The sequence below is a fragment of the Varroa destructor genome, unplaced genomic scaffold (assembly GCF_002443255.2).
Source record: "Varroa destructor unplaced genomic scaffold, Vdes_3.0 BEIS01000002.1, whole genome shotgun sequence".
In the NCBI taxonomy this organism is placed as follows: Eukaryota; Metazoa; Arthropoda; class Arachnida; order Mesostigmata; family Varroidae; genus Varroa; species Varroa destructor.
In genome coordinates, this window is record NW_019211455.1 from 8,526,070 (window position 1) to 8,549,026 (window position 22,957).

The 22,957-nt window shown below is 43.6% G+C and overlaps 1 protein-coding gene and 1 long non-coding RNA gene across 3 annotated transcripts; one reads left to right on the top strand and one right to left on the bottom strand.

The window, feature by feature from the left end:
- Positions 1-381: 381 nt before the first annotated feature.
- On the bottom strand, positions 382-1,635 carry LOC147757322 (uncharacterized). Its single transcript, XR_015321249.1, has 2 exons — positions 1,238-1,635; positions 382-1,031 (listed from the first exon to the last, which is right to left on the bottom strand). It is a non-coding gene; the product is annotated as an uncharacterized LOC147757322 (long non-coding RNA).
- A 6,373-nt stretch (positions 1,636-8,008) lies between these two features.
- Positions 8,009-14,039, top strand: LOC111245464 (uncharacterized). Of its 2 annotated transcripts, none has more exons than XM_022793853.2 (3): positions 8,009-8,488; positions 9,202-13,616; positions 13,776-14,039. In XM_022793853.2, the coding sequence occupies exons 1-3, from the start codon at positions 8,243-8,245 to the stop codon at positions 13,936-13,938; spliced, it is 4,824 nt and encodes a 1,607-aa protein (XP_022649588.1). In that variant the 5' UTR covers positions 8,009-8,242; the 3' UTR covers positions 13,939-14,039. The 2 variants fall into 2 exon arrangements, with proteins under 2 accessions (XP_022649588.1, XP_086836653.1); XM_086980527.1 differs by having other exon boundaries at positions 8,349-8,488; positions 9,207-13,616; positions 13,776-14,037.
- Positions 14,040-22,957: the final 8,918 nt, after the last annotated feature.

Below are 22,957 nucleotides of genomic sequence, written 5' to 3' on the forward strand. Positions count from 1 at the left end.
TTCATCTAGGTGAGCTATGTTTAAATGTCAGTACAACGAAACATATAAATAAGGGAAAAGACATACAGGCGAAGGAGTAAGCTTACAATGTTGAAAAAAATTCAGCTAGAGTTCAAATGATTACATGAAGACCAAGATAAGTTTAGAGTTGAGAAAAAGTAGGTTTACAGTTAAGTCAGGAATTAAAAAAAAAGCAAGTAAATAGTTGCATACACGCATGAGTATATCACTACCGTAATTATTCAAATGTTAGCAATTGATCTAGACTTGTTGGTTGTTATGCAGTATAGTTCGCTATACAAATTATTTTTGGTGAACGTATGTTGAAATATGACAAACAAGGAATTGATTTAATCAGTTCATGAAAACGCATTTAAATTGTTTTTTTTTTTTTAATTTTTATATTGCTACTTTATTTGGCATTGAAAATAACTGACACTTAGTTTACATAAAATAAGAGAAAAATTATTGTTCGTATTATAATCCTTCTATCAGACATTTTAATAGAAACGCTTTCCTTTTCCATATTCCGAAAGTGACGAGCAATACGTAAACACTTGAGGGCTATGCTTCACCTAAGTCCCTTATTAATGCTTGAAACAAAAGTAGAATTATCTTTTTGTATCTGCAGCGACAGACCTTCCATGTTGCTTACATACACAATTTGGGTTCTATTCTGTTTTCCATATGCGTACAACTTACATTCTAATGTTTGACAACTTCGAAGCAATTTTGAAGTTAGAATATGTACTAGCTGTGTTCCATGAGTGCATGTGTAGAACAATTTGAACAACAAGTTGTGACTGCTGCGTTATTGCTGCGAACTTGCCTTCAAAAGAACCACGTTTTTTCCATTCGCTTACTCTGTTCCATATAGCGGCCATAAACATTAGGTGCTCTTAATTTAACTTAGATATACTCTATAGTTACCGAAAATTTCAAGTAAAATTGATGATATAAACTACGTTCGACGCAGTAGATTGCGGTGAAAGCATCCGTGCTAACAGGCTGTTATGACACGAAATTCCCAACTGTAAATAGGGTAAACAACGTAAATAAGGTTACTACAGGTAAAAGAAAATCTGAATGAAATACATGTAGTTGTAAATAAAAGTCAGTGTTGTATCATTAATGTTGCAAACGGGTAACCTTAAAACAGACCCATATTTGGCAACGGGTTCAAATATAACATTGTAATACTTCGGGGCTTGCACCCACAATTAGGCACACACTTAACTGAATGATCTATGCAAGCCGTTAGCCTCTTGTCACCGATAAATATGCCACACATGTCACGCATCCAACACACTGCGAAAAAAAGAGAAACGACTCAGAGCGGGCGAACAGACAACAAGCAAGCTATTTGAATCTCGTCACGTCGCGACGTTTGGATCGACTGTCGAAACGTCCAAAGTCAACGTCTGTCGCTGCAACCCATAGCGGACTCCGGCGTGCAAAACATAGAAGAGCGACGATTGACTATGTCCTTATGCTGAATTTAGTTCAACCTTGACACGTGAAAGCGACAAGAAACGTGTCCTGTTCGCGGGCTGCTGGCAGATTAAGTCTGAGAAGGCAAGTGATAATCTTCGTTAGCTGGTAACACGCTCTCGTTATCTGTTGCACATTGTGCGGTGTCTGCTACGGGGCGCGTTCGAGCCTCTCTCGTACACGTTGCACGCAGCCAACTGCAGCGACGAGCCCCGATGTTTCGGATTTAGCAGAAAACATATGAGGCTTAGCAGATTCAAACTTGGTACTACGAGTATTTTAACTGGATTTCTTTTGTACCATATACCTAGAGCCAATGTACGGCATGTGTAATATAGTGCTATACGTCTATGGTTGGAACTTTGTTAGCATTACACCCAGACGATGATTAGCTTAATTGTCCTGGCATTTTCTGTAAACACATTGCAGGTATATTCGTCCTTTGGCTCTCTATTAGAACTGTTAAGTGTTTCAATGCCTTTTTCAAGCATTTTTTTATGCTTTAAGAAGGATGTTAAAGAAATCCCACGATCGTATTTCCAGCAGTGTTGCACTGCAGCTGCATAGAGGTTTTGGGTGAAGCAATTTGCATAGGAAAACGCTAATTTCAAACAATGAAATGATCAAAGGTGCAACGTGTTGAAAAGTGTTTAATGATTGACATTACAGGGAAAAGTTCAATGATGTACGTACCGTGTAAGACAACATTTTATCTTTGCCTAATCGGAATTTTACAAAACAAAATTTTCCCGTTTTTCGACACGCAATTACCGTGTATTATACGCTTCTGGACGAGGTTGCAGGACGTCATAGTTCTACTGCTTACGGTCATGGTAAGTCGGCCTTTGGCTGAAGAGCGACTATTCCCACACTGTCATTCTCGCTCTTATTGCATTAGTTTCGAAATTATGATAATCGCGCCAGCCGCTAGTGACACCCGAAATTATTTCCGGTCACAGTTTGCATGCGGCCGACCGATGCATTTTATGCAAAACTTGGTGAGTTGAGGAACATCGTTATACATGATGCATTCGGATACGGCACCAGTAAGACAGTGCAGGAGGCGGTACGAGGACGGTGGCCGCGACTAGGGAAGCAATGCCGGCCGAAAAGGCAGACGCTAAGAGGACCTCTAAAACAAAATGAGAGTGAGAGAAAGGCACCACCGAGTGCGGATCTGTCGGTCCTTCCAGTACAGCCGAGCAGATTGACTTCATCTTGGGTAGAGAACGTTCGAGGGGCGGTCATCGAATTCCGTTAACAGCTCCTCGTGTGAGCGCGTGGAGAAAGGGCCCTCTACTCTCAGGCGCGTTCAGCCTCACCAACGTCCTCGGATACTAATACAAGCCATAAAGGGAAGGAGATCCTTGGCAGGCGAGGCGCCCTGGTGAGCCATCCCGTGTCCAACAATGTTTTAACTGTATAAATAGATACTGCATAGCATAGTGAAATATTGGGTTATTTTTTATCCTATGCAGACATCATGCGCTCTTGAAAATGCCAGTAAAACATACAATGAAAACGTTATAGGCACTTCGCAATAGAATAGCCGTTAGTAACTACGGCAGAAATTATTTGTTGTTAGATAATGGAGAGTACACTCACGTATGTACACAGAGATCTATTCAATAAATAACCGTGACGTTGGATTTTTAATAGAAACAGTAAACTTTTAACAGCTTTTCCCAATCTCTGTAGGCATCCTATTTACAAGCAATCAATTTATAACATCTTTGTCCCCACTTGTTCCAAATAAAAAACGACTTTGCTGAGGTACTACAAAGCGACATAGAATTAGAAGATTTTTTTAAAAGTTGTACATGTTCACTGTTTTTAGGGAGCAAAGGGTCACCTTGACATCTGCCTTCATAGTCAGGTAGTCGAATTCCTTTGATTGAGCTTTTGTTCTAAAGAAACAACAGTTTTAAGATTTAAAATAGCTTAATCTAGACAATCCAGCAGCACCGAGTTAGCCAGCAGAAGCGTCAACGGACTTCACCTTAAAGCATAAGTATTAGATAAGTTTTATGAAGCTAAAGCGTAAATTCACAAGTATATGGTAGACGCCTGGTTTGTACCCCTTGTAAGGAGTAGTAATATAGTATACACATAACAGAGGAAGCTGCGGGTGCCAATAGCACCAAATGAATCCTATTTCTCTGAAGCTCTTAAATAACTCCATATTTTGCCTGAGATGTGTATTCTAAAGCCTTTTTAAAATCTTATAGGTAAATATGAAAGCCTCCATAAACCAACGTATATGGCATCAGGTCGCACAGTTTTATCTTCGATGTCACTTATCGTCCTTTTTTGCTTCCACTTACCAAAAAAGGGGCCAGCCATGGATAGTACGTTTTTAGCCATTTTCCTATGGCCAAATAATCTTCGGGAGCTTGATTTGACTCAATTTGTCGAACCCCTTCGACCGGTAGGCGTCGGTTGCGGGAGCGTGGACCACCGACGTGACTGTCGCAATTTGGAAATCTATAGAAATTTATGAAACGAGCCCATCAAAGCCTTTTCTGTAGCGTGGCACGCTCTTGAGTTCTTCTACGACGCTCATTTAGCCCTCTTTAACTTTCCTTCTGCGATCCAACACCTCACTGGAGTAGTGCCTGGCATACTGGCTCAGGTAGTGAAAGCTCTCTCCTGTTGTGAGAAAAAATAGTAGCGGCCCTAGAGCCAAACAAATTTATAAAGGAGCGCTTGAAAGAAAGTTGAATGAATGGACAATGAGCAAAGTGCTGGGGACGCAGGGTCACCATAAGCCAGAGGTAGCGTCAGCGGTAGCGAAGGGAGAGGAGGTTGAAACTTTACAAGGACTATCGGGAAATAAGCAGCAGAAGTCTGTGCAGAAGGACATTATTAAGTAGTGTGCAATCTGTGAGTTTATCAAGGGTTTTAAAGACTTTGTTGGGTAATACTGGGGATACACTGAAAGTGCAGAGACTACGACTGAAAGGGGTACCGTAGTGGCGGAACAAAATGGCAAATGATGAATGCGGCCATTTGGCAGCAGACGAAATTTCCTCCGATTTTTGTTGGGGTAGCTCTTACTATCATCGAAGCGATGCAGCTGTCTTGGTGGTATTAAGCAGCACATTTGCTGCACAGGACGCATGGCAGAAAACGTGGCTGGCTTACTTCAAGTTGGATAGCGTTTGCTGGCGGTCTAGTGGACTCTGAGGGCAACATATTACATTTACGCCTGTGGATAAACGAGCTCTGAAAGGTTTAGAGCAATAATATGAGATGGGCGTAAACACCCGGTTTCTGGTCCGTGTCTCATCGTACCCCAGTACCACGTTTGCTCAGCCTCTCTCCCTCTCAGTTCAAAGGGGTGACGAAGGAAATGTGCACTATTTCTTGCGCGCAATCTTTCATCGTGAAAACGAAACTGATGGAACGATGCGCTACTCAAAAAGGCCAGCACCTCACACTACCAAGGAAAAACGAAAAAGCCAAAGGGTGAGAAAGAATTGAGCCTAAAGGAGGGAGGGGGTGTATCAGAGAGTGAAGACCACGATGACAAGCCAAGAACTAAAAGTGAGGCTGACGCGAAGCAGAATACCGTAGGCATATTTCATCGCCGGAATCGGACGTTCACTACCAGGAACGAGCCAGCGGGCGTCGCCGAGCTATGCGATTCGAGGCACCCTTTGTGGCTGCTGCCGCTACTGCTCTTAAAGAAGGCCTCGTCGTCGACGGAACTCGAAAGTGGAACGGGAACGGACGAAGACGTAACGCCGTCGAAGCGGTTCAACTTTGAAACGTCGACTCTTTTTTGCTTTTTCCCCTTATTCTCTTTGGTCCTTCCTGTGTCCTCTTTTCAGCATTGTCACGATTTGAAAATTAAAATATATGGCTGCAGCGACAACAGTCGGATGTGGGGCTATGACGACCACGAAAAAGGCAAGCTGTGTTTCAGCACGGCGGTTAGAGTGCACTGCAGTACGGCTAGCGGTACAAGCTGCGGAATCATTCCGGTGCTTAGCACATAACTGTACGCAGTCGTGGGGGAAGGACCCTACATTTGCTGTGTTGGCCGTTGCTCACAGTGGTAACACTGCAGTGTTAAATTGGTACTAGTCTATCATTTTCACGACGTTTGGTGCTATTATCGCCATTTCGTCTCATATAGGTTGCTCTTTTTCGTAGCAGTAAAAGCGCCGAGGATGGCCTTCAAAGATATCGCAATCGGCGGGAAGATAAAATCGAAAATTAAAAAAAAAACGAACATTACACTGTGGTGCGTATCGGAGCAATGACAGTGAATCGGCAGCAAAAGAGGAATCTCGCCTGAGGTCCTAAACAGAGAAAAACGGGCGACAAATGATCAAATCTCGACGATAGACGCCATCTGAACCAGAGAGGAAACAGGGGAAAACGTGTGGCGGGTGAAATTCAAATGGACCGCCGCTGCTTGCAATTCTTCGCCTCTCGCAAGATGATGGTCGGTTACAGTACGAACTAGTGATATATTGTTGACATCCACCGTGCACCGCCATTATTTGCCGGAGATGGGCGAGATCTTTATGGGAAGCTGACAATAGAGTCTGATATGGCCATATATATCGAGTGAAGGAATGTACTGAAATAACACTAAGAGAAATTAGGATACCATACGCTATGGATTACCAAACCAGTATAAATATATGAATACACTATATATAGATGAATGAACTTTGCGTGAACAATTCTACTGGAGATAATCCCTCACAAACGATCCCTTATCTACTGCATCGGTCATTTTAAGGTACTAGACTCGTTGGGAATTAATAAGAGGGCACAATACAGTTGAATTGGTGCCAATGCCAAGAGGAAGGTCAAAAGATGGTAGATGGTAATTACAAAACGCTGCTGATATTACCAGTAGTTGTTTGTATAGTTGTTGTTGTTTTTGGCTCGGAGTGTCTGATGCGGTACAGTTATCCTAGAATCCCAGACCAGGCTGGTAAAGGATACTCATCGATATAGTAGATTAGAGTAACAATGGGCTATCAGAGGCACCCGGACCACGTTGGTCGCTTTTATGAAAATACTTCAGTGTGATAGTTCTCTATCACACTGAAGTTATTCATTTCTTTGTGCCTAGTTTATTATTCGCTTTTTTTCTAATTAGCTGTCTATCAGGTGGTGGTAGTAGCACGATTATTGCGTTCCGTAGTCACTCTTTTGTCCCATACGTTTCGCGGCCCAGTTTCGAATGACTGATACCTTCTACCAGTGTACGGCACGTGGTGAATGAGCAACGACGTTCTGAGCAGGCTGTTCTGTGGAAGCATTTTAAAGATCACATTATGTACTATGAGACATCATTCTTTGCTACAGTTACATATGCGTTCCATCGACCGATCATTTACCAAGTTGTGACTGGCCCAGGCGCGTAACAAATAAACATCGAAATGCCGTTTATCTGTTGAGTTCAGCGTCGAAGTAACAGACGAGCACAGTTAAGACAACGGCCGCCATGACTGATAACAGCAACACGACGACTGAATGCGTGCCTCATCTTCCTAGCTCCAGTGCAACATTATCGATTTGTAAACGTGAATACCCAGATGTTATTGAGGATTACTGCCCCTGATACTGCTGTGTCTGTCATCGTCTGTAATAATACTCTATCTATATCATATCTATGTATGTACTTGTTTCAAATCAATTCTGTCTAGATAGAGATATATATATATATATATATATATATGTATATACAAAGGTTCAGGACCACCAAAACGAACGGAACAACTTGTAATTGTACTAACAATAACAATCACAATCATTTTACGGTGAGGAATCGTCAAGCACTATCGCAATAATCTTAATAACAGTCGATTGACCGCAGGTCCGACCTCATGTCCCGCGGCCAGAGGTTGTTGCGCTGAGCAAAAAAGAACGAAGTACAAAATCAGCAGTGACGAAGAATTGAGAAGTCGAAACCTTCTTGTCAAAATTTTACTCAATATGAGACCACTTGCCTATCACTTATGCCTACCCCTGGCCCCCTCCCAATTTTCAGCAATTACGCTGCTTGAACAGCAGATGTGGTAAAAAAAGAGCTGGTACAATGAAAAAAATGTCAGAATTAACGATTTAGTGCCGAAGCTTTCTGTTTAACTAGTAGTCGGAACACAAACTATGCGCGAGCAGTAATACGGCTGGGGGCTTTTTTCATCATAACGGAATGTCTTATTCTGCTTCAAATGCAGACAGGCAGTCATGTAGCTAAATCAAGCAGAGAACGGAAATCATTATCTAAACGTTTCTCCGACAATAATGACAATCCAAGTGAAATTATCAATTATTTGTCTACTCGTCTTTTTCGCTGTCTAATATAAGTGGAAAATGTACAATACAATACAAGGCTCTCTATGTCACCTGTTATTCTCACGAAGCTTTTAGGCAGCCCCCAGGTTTTCGAGATGAGTCAATCACAATATTAATCATGTTTCTACATATTGTCATACTCATTGCATTAACATGTCAGCGCATAAAATGGTATACGTTGACATTTTTTGTCTCGATGAGGTCAGATGCTAAAAAGCCCGTCCACTCGATCTCTTCAAAAGAGTCTACTAACTATTTCGACCAAAAACGAAGGCCTCCAACTTTGAGTTTGATTCTCAACTATTATTGATATCGACATATTCTAATTAATGAGTTGGCACCTTTATTCACGTTTTGTTCGTAACGTATAAAATCGAGAACGACACATAACGGACGGTCTAAAATCACTGCATCGTTTGCAGTCACCATGCAATGGATATCACATGTTACCCTTGTCTACCCCATTTTGGTCAACACGATCATTTTACCCCTAAAATGTGTCGAGGCACACGAACAGCTTGCGTGGTTTGCCACGCAAGGCAATGAACTACATACAAAATTGGTGAGATCTGCAAGCGATGATGGACGGCTTACGCCTCCGGAACTGCATTTGGCCAAGCCATTGCTCAGCTCCGAGAGTGAACGATCGGTGCAGCTTCCATCAATGAGACGCGTGAGTATCATTCATTGGCATTGTTTATTATGAAACGATTATACAACAGGCATTGCAGGGTATTTATTTTGGATCGAAATATGACAATGTAGAATGAAATTGGGTCAGCTCCACCAAGGACAAGTGCAAAGTTTTTGGACCAAACTTATAAAAATGGTCTGAGTGTCCGTACAACTTCGAGCTTGTTCAATCAATTTTGCATTTAGATTCGTTTGCTGTTCTTAAAGCTTCTATTGAGTCACTATGATAAACCAGTAATTTATCATCGAATTTTTCGAGAAAGAATTGTGAATGGCGCACAGTGTAAAATGAAGGGAGCGCTCCTGTTGATTGTCTGTTAGAACTTTCCCGTAGCTGATTAGGATGTCTGGCATAAACTAATCCATTATTTTATTATTTATTATATTAAACAAATATTTAATACATTTGTTAGATATAAGGTTAGACTAACTGATTTATTTAAATATATTTGATGCATGAAAAGCGTAAAAAAATTGGCAGTCTAGAACTTTTCCATTTCTGTATATTTTGTGTGTTGTGACGTTTTCCAGCTGGAAAGCAATGAAGAAAACAGGTATAAATCGATAATTTCTACATTTAGACGTTTGAAATTGAATTTAGAAACGTATAAATGGTAAATATTAAAAGCTCATATAACAAGATAATTATTGGAGGTTCTGGAAAATGTTAATACAATAGCTGATTCCGTTTAGGTTAGATGCAGAAAACGCCCTACTACGACGACGACTCTACCTCCAGACAACTGTGAAGATACTCTTGAGCCCACTGAACAACTGGGCCGGCTCGTCTACCGTACACCGGAGGGAACCTCGATAGCAATATATAGCAATGGGACCCTCCGTGGTCCTGATTCGAGACCTTACAAGGGGAAAGTTGATGCGTATGGAGTGCCGATTCCTCTAGGTAAAAACGTTATGGTTTTTGACGGGCACAATAATCCTCTGCCTACCGATGGCTTCAATCGACCTCTGGGACCTGACGGGTTACCCGAACCATTGCCAGTTGATAATAAAGGCCTCCCAATTGGTCCCAACGGGAAACCGCTCCCGCGTGACAAACAGAATCGTACGCTCGGTCCAGATGGGACACCGTTACCGGTCGACCCTGACGGTCGAGTGCTGCCACCTCCAGGAAAGCCAGTTGAAGTTCCATACCTTTTATCGAAGGCCTTCGGGGAGGATCGAACTTTCCTTTATCCAAATGGTACAAAAGTGCCCGTTGATGCCAAAGGCAGAGCTGTTACACCAGAGGGCACGCCACTGCCCACAGATACATATGGGGTTCCTCTCGGACACAACAATGAACCGCTGGTAATAGCCGATTGGAAAGGAAACCCACTTCCCATTTATTTGTTGCCAAATGGAACCAAAGCCCTAAAAGACACCTTCGGGAGAGCTATTGCACCAAACGGCATCCCATTGCCAATGAATTCGTTTGGAGTACCTTTCGGCCCTGATGGAAAATTGTTGAGAGCTGCGGACCCTAAAGGAAACCTACTTCCAACGGATGAACATGGCAGACCATTTGATCGCACGTTTCTCCTACCCAATGGAACAAAGGTGCCCCTGGACTCCAAGGGGAGAGCACTTGGAGTAGACGGCACGTTATTGCCAACAAATCCTTATGGCGTCCCTTATGGTCCGGATAAAAAATTGTTAACCATAGCTGATTCAATGGGAAATCCGCTTCTTACATTTCTTCTGCCGGATGGCACCAAGGTTCCAATGGATGCAAAAGGTAGAGCTGTATCACCCGACGGCACTCAACTGCCAACAAATGCTTATGGTATACCTTTTGGTCCAGACTATCAATTGTTACCAATTGCGAACTCAAAGGGATATCCGCTTCCCACCGACGAATTTGGCCGGCCTCTTGATGAGAATGACTTACCGTTACCGGTACCTATCGACCAGGACGGCGTCCATATTGGACCCAATGGTCGTCCTTTGCCTACGGACCCGTATGGCAAACCTACCGGACCAAACGGCAAAGCGCTTCCAGCAGACTATCAAAATCGTCATTTGGGGCCTTTGTATCCAGTAGGAAAGCCACTCCAGGGTATACCGCGTGATGATAAAGGACGTGTGCTAGGACCTGATGGTAAACCCGTGAAGTACATAGACGCTAAAGACAAACCCATAAAGATGGATAAATATGGAACCCTTATTCATCGGGACGGTGCTCCAGTTCCTACGGATTCCTATGGAAGTCCTTTGGGAAAGGACGGAAAACCTCTGCGGATGATAGATCAAACGGAGAAACCAGTTCCAACAGATTGGTATGGCCGTCCATTAGCTCCTAATGCCACTAGCTATCCGATTCCTAAAGACGAACATGGACGACCGATTCAACCAAACGGCCTCCCATTTCCAACGGATAAGAAAGGTAGGTTTTTGGGGCCTAACGGGAAGCCACTCCCGAAGAACAAGAACGAACAAATAGTACCGCCACTTGGAAGACCCATAGCAGGGAGACCCCTAAAAGGGTTACCTCGAGACTCTGACGGAAAGGTTCTTGGTCCAAACGGAGAACCTCTAACATACCTCGGTCGTGATGGACGACTTCTTGATCGGGGTCCAGGAGGTAGATTTCTAGATTGGCGTGGAGCTCCGATGCCTACAGACGCCTATGGAACACCACTAGATCCAGATGGAAGACCCCTTAAACCAGTTGACTCGAGAGGTAACCTTTTACCCGTCGACATACTCGGACGTCCGCTTAAGCCCAATGGAGAACCGCTGCCTGTACCGAAAGATAAATTAAACAACTTCATTGCCCCTAATGGTATTCCCTTCGAAACGAATAAAGAAGGTTATCCTTTAATGCCTGACGGAGTTCGGTTCCCAATAAGCCCCACGGTGGAAGTACCCATTCCCGTGGTCGCTGATTCGCCGATGCCTGGCTATGGAGTAGATTCTGTGGGTCGTCTGCTCGGACCTGACGGCAAGCCTCTTTCATATCTCAAAGCTAATGGCATAAAAGTGCCAATGAGTGACGCAGGTCACCCATTGTTTGATGATGGAAGACGACGGAAAATTAATGCGTATGGCATACCTCTCGGGCCAGATGACAAGCCTCTACGAGCAGCGAATTTGGAGGGTCAGCCACTTCCGATAGATGCTTTCGGGAGGCCACTTGACCCCAACGGCATACCTTTTCCCTTACCCATTGATCCAATCGGTCGTCCAATAGGACCCGATGGAAGACCGTTATCGGTCGACAAAAGCGGAAAATATTTGGATCTCGATAATAAACCTTTACCACGGGATCCGCAAGGAAGAGTTTTAGGGCCCCGAGGTCCGTGCAGTTGTCCCTTAGGACCAGATCTTAAACCGCTGAGGTACATAGACCCTGATGGGCAACTTGCTCCTGTTGATGAACGTGGCAGGGCCTTAAATGCAAAAGGGTTTCCTCTGCCGACCGATGCTTTTGGAACTCCAATAGGTTTCGACAAAAAGCGTTTTAGACCTGCTAGTTCCTATGGGCAACCACTTCCTTCTGATGCTTTCGGTAGGCCACTACACAACGGGAAACCACTGCCATTACCTATAGATGCAAAAGGGAAACCTATTGGACCAGATGGTGCTACTTTACTGACAGACTCTGCTGGTCGACCTCTTGGGCCAAATGGTCAACCGTTGCACCATGACCAACGAGGATGGCATCTGGCACCACTTGCAAGAAAGATGGTCGCACCTGATGGGAAACCTCTGAAATACGTAGAGCCGTCAGGAACCGCTCTGCCTGATAATTGGGAAGGCGTTAGGTTAAAGCCTGGTCATCAGCCGGTTTTGACGGACTTTTACGGATCGCCACTTGGTCCAGATAAAAGACCACTTCCGCCGCTCGACTCTGAAGGGAAAGCTGTTCCAACAGACGTATTTGGCCGCCCGCTGGGGCCTTCTGGAGAACCGCTGCCTCTTCCTGTTGACAACTTGGGCCAACCTATAGGGCCTGATGGAAAACCGTTTCTTACAGATAAAAAAGGACGGCCTCTGCTTTCAAACGGTGAACCATTACCAGTCGATAACCATGGCCATCCAGTGGCACCCAAAAGCAGTCAGCCGGTGGGCCCAGATGGAAGTCTAGCAACCTACTTACAAGAAGACGACAAGCCTCTAAAGGCGGACGCGTTTGGAAGAATACTTGATCCGGATGGCAAGCCCTTAAAAGTAAACGCTTTCGGCGTTCCGTTAAACCACGATGGCAAGCCGTTAACCCCTTTTGATTCAAAGAAAAGACCTATAAAAACTGATCTCTATGGAAGGCCTCTTGGGCCGCATGGAGATCCAAAACCTCTTCCTCTTGACGCGTTTAGACGCCCTATTGGACCATATGGCGAAGCACTTCCAGCAGACGAAAACGGAAATCCTACTGACTACAACGGTGATCCTTTATCTAAAGATGCACGGGGTCAATTTGTTGCGCCATTGGGTATCCCCGGTCCACCAATAAAGTTAAAATTAAAGAAGCTTCCGCAAAACATATTAGCAGGAAGGAGTTTCCGTATACCGATTCTCAGTGGACTCTCAACACCCACTAGTGACCTAGAATCAAGACAGCTACAACCACAGAGCACATTTAAGGCCTCATTATACCCGCCTACCAATAAAACTTTTCCACTAGACAGCAAAGGGAATATACGTGATTTAAATCTTGTACCTGTCGCAACAAATGCTTTCAGTGCCCCCCCAGACAAGGACGGTAAGAGTTTAATGCCATTTGATACAAAGCAGATGTCAATCGAAACGGATGCATACGGTAGGCCATTGGGATTAGATGGAAAGCGAATGGGTAGAAAAGAAGCTTCCTCTGTTGAGGAATTCAGGAACCCCATTGGACCAAACGGGAAATCGCTGACTAGAGACAGCGGAGAAAGACTTCTTGGATTTGACGGCAAGTCATTATCTAGAGAAACAAACGAACAGTTTGTAGCATCGCGTACTAACTCAGGAGATGACCCCAACAAGATACGGATTACATCTATAGAAAGACGTACAGGTACCGGGTCGACAGAGAACCCTCACATGGGCGAGTTTGTAGCTGTTTGGGGAATGTATCATCACAACGTCGGACGGCGAAACTTAGGCGGAGCTTCTTCAGAAGAGTAAGTGGTCTTGGTCAGTTCTGTATACAATAACGTTAATGAAGACGTACAAAATGACATGCCCGATATTACTGGAATTTAAGAGTTTTTTTTCTACTTTACTAAAAATTGTCATATCAGAATACTTCTTTTAAAAGATGCATTTTTTAACGATTGAAGGTTAAGCAAATATGGTTTTCGTAATTGGCCACCGTCTAAGCAAGAAGTGAATGACCTGGTTCAGGACTCCGTAGAAAAGAAAGATTATCTGAATCTGTTAAGGTGGTGGAAAAGTATTACAAGCGAATACCAAGAGCAAAGAAAGTTTTCGAAGCTGGCGTAGTAGGAATTACGCTACAGGGAAGGCAGATTGCTCGTGTGATTTACATGCTTCACTAAAAATAAAGGCTGTCTTAGGGTTACTAAAATAATGGGTTTTATATCATGGTTTTATAGACGTCGGCCATATTATATAAACAATTTCAACTTAATAACCAAGCACAATCATTTTTTTTTGTATGTGCTATTTGAGCCCCATCTTAAAATCATAATGTAATTTGAAATGATAAATTCTTACAAGAAAGTTATCACCCGATTGAGGCTTTCGATTTGTTACTTTTACTATACGACTGTGGTTTTTTTTTTACAAAATGTTGCCCAATGTTTTCGCCCAATATAGTGTAGGCTGTGTTGATGAGAACTAGCGTTATTATTTAAAAAAAAAAAAGCATCATTCAAATAAATTTTGATTTTAAAATTAAAAACGGGACTACGCACTCAATGCAGGCTCAATTTTTTATTTTAATTGTATAGTGTTCTAAAGGAAGATTTCAAAATACAAAATAGAATTTTAATTCAAAGGTATTCCTACTCTTTTGGATATATATGTACGTTTCAGTAAGTAAACTAAGTTGTTTGAAAATTCAAGTGTCTATTCCGTGTAACCTCACTTAATGTTGGAATGAGCTAAGTACTAGACGGTCATAAGTGGAACTAAGTTATCCCAATGAGGACAGTACTTATAATGTTAACCTAGTGCTTGAAATCTAGACGAAGTGTAAACCTGTAAAGTATTATGCTTGCAGCATTCAAGCTCTTCGGTGAGAAGACCTCATTCACCCACTCAGAAAGGGCCATCTTTTCAGATTACGATTGCCAATTCGAAAAATTGTCATAACCCATATATGCATAACGAGCGGCTCGATTGCCTCACGGGGCTCGATTGCCTCACGGGGCTCGATTGCCTCACGGGTTCGCCAGTAAATTCAGATATTAAAAATAAACTCCTTCCGTTCCACCTAGCTCTAAAATAGCTTACTAGTAAAAGTATGCTTGAACATAGCGATTTCTATGTACCTTGGCATCAGTATATTCCTCTGCTCCTTTGAGGTAGAACAACAGGAAATGCTAAATATCGAGTTTGATGACCGGGTCGTCTTTTTGGGCTGTATGGTAAACGTTGACATCTAAATTAGCGCAAAACTCCCTACCAACAGCTCTGACCTAGCGCATGATAGAAGTGGCTTCCTCACGTGTAGTGTATTGGTGTTTTATAGCGCACAATGTGTTTTCTTTCTTGTTTCAGCGTAGAGATGGGCCATTTTGAAATTTCACGTGTGACGGCTTCAAAGTCCTAAACTAATAGGTGATGATGTTTCTTTCGATGATGAGCGAAGAGTTTAATACTTCAAAATGATTGAACTTGCATTGCAAGTCAATTCCAGCGGTTAACTGTTCCAGCAAAGAAACAGTCGATAGTGCAAAAAGACTACATGGCCATCAAAAGTAGTAGTTTGTTGGCATTAACCAACTTGATTGGCGTAGTTCTTTTTATATTCGCTCAAAGGCGTTCCGTATAAGTCGCGCTACAGAGGCGACGTTCGTCTGGAAGTTTCTCAAGCCGTATAGCATTTTACTGGGTAAAAAGGTGCTAAACGTGTTGCGTTGTAAAAAAAGAGCGAATAATTTAATACAATCTTGTTCCTACACAAGTTGTGTATGCCGATGCCGATTCAACAATGACTGTAGTCTGTATGATATAAAAGTTAAAGTAAGTGTTGGTGCTTTGAAAACGTAGTAAATAATTGAGATCTTCGTAAGTGGGTCATTCGTTTGTCGTCGGCGATACTTTTTGTGCTGTGTTAGACCTCCGCACAACAATTCAATTCAGTCATTTCAAGCTTCACTATAGAAACTGAGCAGCTTGCGTTGCATCGTAAAGAATAACAGATTTTGACAACATCCTTTTACAAAGCGTTAGAACGTGTAGGATTTACGTAAATTGCTCTGTTTCTGGACAGTGTCGTCCTACCTTCTGTCTAAAACGTCTTCTGCTCATGTTAGGGCTGTCGTATTGCCAAAAAAAGGCCAGTAAAACGTAGTTGAACAGCTGGAAACGTGACTTCACTATTGTATTGTTCTGTGCCTCAAGTTCAAGCACATCCTAAGAAAATTATCGGTTTCTATCGAAAATTCATCGGGACTGACGACAGGTGTCCCAAGCTGTCATAATATGCATTGTTGCATCAAGGGCTCTGTAGCTGAGTAAGTAAGCCAGGCCGTACGCGCCGCTGCATGTCGCAATGATGGCGAAAATTGAATTGAATTTCGAGATTTTTGTCACGCAACCTCGTTAAGTTGATTATTTGATTTATATAGTATAGTAATATAAACTATAGTAAGTAAGTAAACTATAGTAATCATACACTGCAGCAAAATGCATTAAAAAAAACCTTATAGCTTGAGCTCGGCTATACAAAGGAACCAAGCAATAGTTCATACATGTAAACCTATAATGGATTTAAACTTGTTAAATTGTTGGTGCTTCTATTCTCGTATGTTATATATTGACCGCACACCGCAGAAATCTTGTTTTGTCATCTTCTATGCTGAAGGTTAATTTCGGATTGCTACAGGTAAGCAATATTACTCATTTATGTCGAAACACATTAAAATCCTATTGTCATGGGTATAACATGTAGCTTCAAGTCGGCACAGCTAGCGGAGATAAAGCTCATGATAATGGCTGACAACTTGCGACGACGTGTCCGACCAGCAACAGAAGGATCAAGTCTTGCCTCAGGGTAACCCTTTAAATAAGCTTGTCAACGAAATGATTGTTATTGCGAATTAAAGCTACCCTTGGCAAAATCTAAAGGGCTTCACAAGTAAACGTTCAAGCTGACACTCGCAGTTTTTTTTTTTGTTAAACTTCGTAGCGTTTCTCGTAGTTTCGCGCTGCCCGCTTCACGGCTTTTTTGCGTTCTCATTATACACTTATCGTACCATATTTTCTTCATACATCTTGATTCGATCCCATGATGAACAAATTGCTATGTCCGTTGCGAATATGTTTTGCCAATGTGTTCTTAGAATCGAATCCCGTCACATCATATTTATTTAGCTACAAGAGGAACCATAGCCGGTCGGCATTCGTTAGGTTCGCACGAAGGTATGACCAATCGGGGACAGTATTTCGCGTATGCCTTGGATGATACCTTTACGTGTTTCGGGCGCAGGGAAACCCCTGGGACCTGTCACACACCTTTCTATAAGCATGACCGTTCATTCAACTAACGCCTTACCTTTCCCGGATCGGACATTATGCTACGTTCGTAGCTAGACCTAGGGCTCGTATGCTATGACCTTCGCACTTGGCAGGACTTTTCTTTCCTCCCCTTTCGAACCCGACACGCCAGTTCTTAGTTGGGTTCGCTCTTGCCTTTAATGATTCGCCTCGGGCAATCCCTGGACTCCACAGACAATAGGCTAGGGGAGAACCCACAACTTGGGAAAATAAAGCATGGCCTGTCTACGGTTCTGGACAGTGGATAATACTGACATGGGAATGGAAATTCCATCAAATTCGACAAGACTGATGAACACTAAAAACGGGACCGGGAGAAGCATAACACGGTAAGACGTCGCAGGGTGAGTCAAGAAGAAAACCGGGGTTCGCCAGCTTGCTGGAATAACGCCAAGTAAGGTATTTAGATATCAAACATCGCAGTCGTCATATCGGATCGCTTTAAAGGCTCTCATCATGGGTACGAGGAAGCAAACGAATTTTGCCTCCAGCGTCCGAAGCCAGCGGCAACAGAGTAACCTGCACGTTAACCATAATCTAGAGAACACCTAACTACCGATTTTGTAACTGTCTCTTTCAAGGCCGGCAATGGTACTGCCTGATCCGAAAATGGGCTTTGATCCGTGTTATACTTCAGCGTCAGAAAAAGGATTTAATGTGACCAATTAATTACAGCAAAATCAAATTTTTCACGAAAACAATGATTAACCTTTGCATACAAATAATTTAAAAATGACAATGTTCAAACGGTGCTTTTCTGCGAAAGCGCTCTTATTAGGCAGTGTTTTGTCCGCGCTATTCTACAGAAGCTTGGTTAACTGAATGTTCAAGGCGAGACCTTTGGAAGTAAGAACTTGTAACGTATATAGACCAACCACTCATATTTTTATAAAATAGATAATCGATCAGCAATCTTTCCTAAAAAGGCTTACTTATACGTGCTTGTGGATATTTGTTGACCGTGTCAGAAATCACACTTCAGTCTAATGCGCTCGTTTGCTTGAAAAAAAAACAACGAAGGACTTTTTGCTTGAATCGTCCCGATATAGTGCTATTGTTGCTGTGCAGCTTATCCTCATTGCGACAGTTAGACATAAGGGCTACCAGAAGGTGGGGGTGCAAAAGAAACGAGATTCAAAACGAAAAATGAACACCGTTACAAGACGTATGGGGATACTCAATTTTCTTCTCATGTTACAACTGGATCGAACCCTGTACCTGCAAGCCTGCGTGGCCTTCCTTCTACTTGGACCTTATCGCCTTCTCGAAACATAATATATCTATGGTTTAAAGCTTGTCTTTTGTCATGGAGAGGAAAAAATGAAATAGTTGGCCGGCCGTATACCGACGTAGCGAAGACAATATGTCTTCGAAAGTATCGAAGGCTGTGCTTGTGCTTCTTCGAATTGGCTAGATAAAACTATACATTAAGTGGATATGGTTTTGTTTGATGTCGAAAACGACAGCAACGTACCACGCCAAATATGCTTCACCGACTAGATTTCTAAGGATCCATTCAGCGCGTGTCCTACATGCTAAACAGACGGGTCCGCCGACGGCGTCGCTCGACTTTAACGTCCAAGTATAATTAGGGAGATCAAAAAAAGGAACAAGTGTTTATTTTATCCCAGTAGCATGTGAAGCATAACACTTATGTCTTGAACTAATTATTTTTAACGCGCGAATCTACGGTCTAACGGATAATTCTTTTATTAAACTGAGTCCGTAAGCATTAAATCAACGTGTTTAGATAAAGTTACATATACTTATTGAGGATTGTTGTATGTAGTATAATACTGTTAGGCATCTCGTTAAGTCTGAGAAGCTACTTTCATCCACTCTGTGCTTATACAGTAATTAAAGGTTTAAGGAACTGCCGAAGGCAATCTAACAAGGCCAACATCATATATTTCCACTGGGTAACTACATCAGCACTGTGCACAGAGCATGTCTGTTCGTTACAAATTGTATCTAAGTATTCAGTGTGTAAATAGTAAATAACTTTTAAACTCTATCCTTTCTAGTGGAGAGCAAAACTATTTACAGTATAAACTGGGTAGATATTGTAGGTTAAGCTCTTGTATGCTATATTCACACGTAGTGGAGAAAAGCCAGTTCCCAGACTACTCTTTACTACAAGTATTAATAATAGTTCACTATAAATGAAATACTTCGTCCAGGACACTTGTTCCTATAACTTTCATTTACTACTACGATGGCCCACTATATTATATACGTACACGACGACTACTAAAGTTCGCCAGGCAGTGGAGGGAAGGTATCATTATGTCTGTCAAGTGCACTTATGACGCTCGTGTGCTCTTTTGCCTACTAACTTCTAGTCCTTCTGCTTTTATCTCTCTCGCTGGTGCGTTCCTTTTCAGCTCCAGCTCGTACTTAGGCCCCGATGCCGATCAGTCGCTCAGCGATGTGATCCAATGAAGAAGCAGCAGCAGCAACAGCAGCAGAAGGCTTGTTCCACAAAGAAGATGCAAGAGGAGAAGGCTCTCACCGACCGGAAGCACCTTTCCGAGCGAGCAACTGGCGGACCATCCGACGAAACGACCTTCGATGCAATGAAAGTGCTTTTCTGTTAACCAAGCATCGTCTAGCTATACCGTGCCGTGGCGTGGGGGCACACTCGCGCTTTATAGTGTTCTGACTCTGTCCTCCCATCGCCGCGACTGGTGTAGATTCCCGTAACAGCTGATCCCTTCAGGCTACTGATAACTCTCTTTTCTTCTACCTCATTCGTGTCATCAGTTCTTTACCCTGAACGGGGATGGCTGATTTAGGCGACAGTACAACCGTGGCGCTTTAACCGAGGAGGAGAAGAACTCAGGCATACGTCGTCTCGTGAACCTACATAGGATTCACTCGAGACAGAGGCACACAGATAGCACGCTTGCTCAGATACATATCTATCAACTGTATGATAATGTCGTAGTGGAAAAAAGTGAGCGAGAAGTATTGGTGAACGTGCCGATGTTTTGAGGGGTCATAAAATGCTGCTTGAGTGTTGATGGCTCGGACGGGCCTGGCTTCTACGCGACGCCACAGACTTCCTTGGTAGGCTTTCGCAGGGGTCCGCAATGGCAACAGCAGCAAAAATCCAAGCAGCAGCAATACGACTGCGGCCAGCAACTGTAGTCTCTTCTCCGTCTTATCCCTGCTATCGAACTTCTCTGCGCACTTCTGGCCAGCAGCAATAGCCGTAAAGCCTAAATGGTCGTTCGATCGAACAGTTTTCGACATCGTCGTCGACTTAGGCTGCCTTTGACTAAACCGACAGGAGTAGCAGCAGTCAGCCGTACGCCCGTCACGCAGCCAAAGAGCCCATCGCCCGCTACCCTTTGCGATTGCTCGCGCCCGCGCACCACTATCACATAGCGACAGTGGAAAGAAACAGCGCACGGTATGATCATCAGCATATAGGAAGAGACATTCAATCCCCGCGCCATGATCCTCTCTTCTGCCGATTCCCAAATCTGCCTTACATTGAGTTCCTGTCTCCTTCATTCCCTCAGGGTCTCGGCTTCCTTCTCTCATTTTTCCCCGCTGGTCGGCATGCCGAAACAAGAGAAAACAGGGGAAGATTTTGTACCGTCAGCGCCAACAGCTCGCGATGCTTCATTGGCATTACAACACGAAACCGTCGAAGCAATCTCCTTTCCAGCTCATATCGTTCTACTTCCGGTGCTGTTTCCTTCCATCGTCATCGCCACAGTTGGACTGGGGGAAGTAAAGCAGGGGGTGTCTACAGCAGCCGTAGCAAGAGCAGCAGTAGTCAGTTCAGGAACCGTGTCACCCGTTCTAGACCCTAGTCACTGGTCGTGCTGCCGCTGAACATAGACGTATGGCATGTAGGTAGAGCGCAATAGAGGGCAAGGTATAAAGACACTGCATACGAATGTTGGGCAGAAGTGAGAGGGGAAAGCATCAGCAGAGATAAACGACCATACCGTAGATTAAGGGCACGCTCTCGAGCACAGCCGAAGGAGCACAGTCGCAAAAGTACAAGACGTTGCCGTGAATCGGCCGTTGCCGTCACTGTTGGCATTATTGACGGCTTCCGGCTGAAGGCGTGGAATGAAAGGGAGAAAAGGAGGAAATCGTTTGGTTGGTTGGTCGCTTACTTGCGTAGCTAGCTATATGGCTGTGAAGTTAGGTCTTTTCTCTGTGCCGCTCGCGACACCGACTTCGAGAAGAACCACCAACAGCTTTCTTGGTTAAAGGGCCTATTCGCATCGAGGTCCGAGTTATTCGCATCCCATCTGTGTCTCTCATCTTAGCCAGTAAGGATCGGAAGCGCGGAAGTCTCAGCAGCAACGAAATGGCTCTGTAGTGTAAAGAAGCAAGTATTATGCATTAAGAAGCCATTTACAGGGGTATCTAAGTGCGCTGTCGGAGATCAACTGAAAGTATGTCGCCTAATAGACGAGCAATTTAATTGAAGACGACGCTTCCGGTATTCTAGTAATACTATTGACGAAATCCTATCGATTCCCTGGCTGTAATACAGTATCCCTGCTGCGATAACTATAACTACTGGTACTAACCTAAATTCAACTCCATTTATCAGTTCTATACGTTACACGAAGGGGTGAAACTAAGACTGATACAACGATCATGTCATTTGCGCATCTGCACAAAAAGCTTCTCTATGTAGTAATCTAAATACGCAATATGCTTATCACACGTCCTGCAAACGAGGCATCTTGAGGGTTTTTCTACTCTTAATGCCAATACTAGGCGTCTATGGTGACACTTTGCTCCACTTAACTTAGACGTGCAAAAGAGCCCTACGTTTCAAATCCCAACGAAAAAACTGCGCCTCTGTCAGCCTTCATGTGTCCCCCTCACTGTTGCTCAGCTGCTGTCGGACATTCGTTAATTAGCAGTAATAGTCTTTAGTTGGACAATGATGGAACATTCATTCCTGCTTTTAGCGGATTGCGTGCGTACCATAGTGTACTGTACATACGACACTGCGTTTCCTCTGCAACGGGGTGAAACGATCAAGACTCTAGAGACCGCATCGTCCTTTCGTTATTCCGTATTCGGAATACAAAAATCGCGCGTTTAACTGGCCAAGGAACACGGCCGAGTCGGGGAGGACCATATGGCAGACGCATTCAAGGATAGCGCGGGGGCTAAGCAGACGACGGGGAAGAGAGGGAGAGAGGCTGGCATGTCAGCCGGCCAATCCCCGTTCGCCCCCCATTTGGTTAATTGACGCTGGCGATGTCATGCTTTTATTCGATGGAGGCACTGTCGACCAGGCGGCTGCTGCGCCAGTGAGGAACAAAAAGTGCAAAAGCGCATTACTGCACTGTGTGCAGCAGAAACAAGCAGTTACTGCCGCGGACCAAGCGGCCGCGACGAGAAAGCCTAACTTTCTACTGCCATACGATCATGTGAACACACGACTGCACACTTAAACAAGCGGTCGGGCAAACAGTCCAGGGCTGATCCGCTACTTCCTGCGCTGCATTGCATCAAGTATAATATAATAGAGTCAACAGAATTCAGAAAGGTGCAGGCTGCTAAGGGACTGACTATTAAGGAAGAACAGATGTGAGCAGGCCGAGTCTCTGCAGGCCAGCTAGGCCGTCCGTCCGCCCGCAGAGACTCGACCTGACATTAGAACTTAGCTCAGCAGTAATAGAAGTACGATATATATTGTAGTGGGACATAGCAGGATACGGCATTGATTAACGTGGTGAAGACACAATTAAGAGATAGAGATTCTAGAGAAAAGTTGCGAAATCTGAAG

What these genes read in the sequence shown, in the direction of transcription:
- LOC111245464 (XM_022793853.2), top strand. Translation starts at nt 8,243, where the DNA reads ATGCAATGGATATCACATGTTACCCTTGTCTACCCCATTTTGGTCAAC. An exon ending in AGCTTCCATCAATGAGACGC is followed by an intron (nt 8,489 to 9,201) that starts GTGAGTATCATT and finishes GATTCCGTTTAG; the next exon opens with GTTAGATGCAGAAAACGCCC. An exon ending in GGCGGAGCTTCTTCAGAAGA is followed by an intron (nt 13,617 to 13,775) that starts GTAAGTGGTCTT and finishes TAACGATTGAAG; the next exon opens with GTTAAGCAAATATGGTTTTC.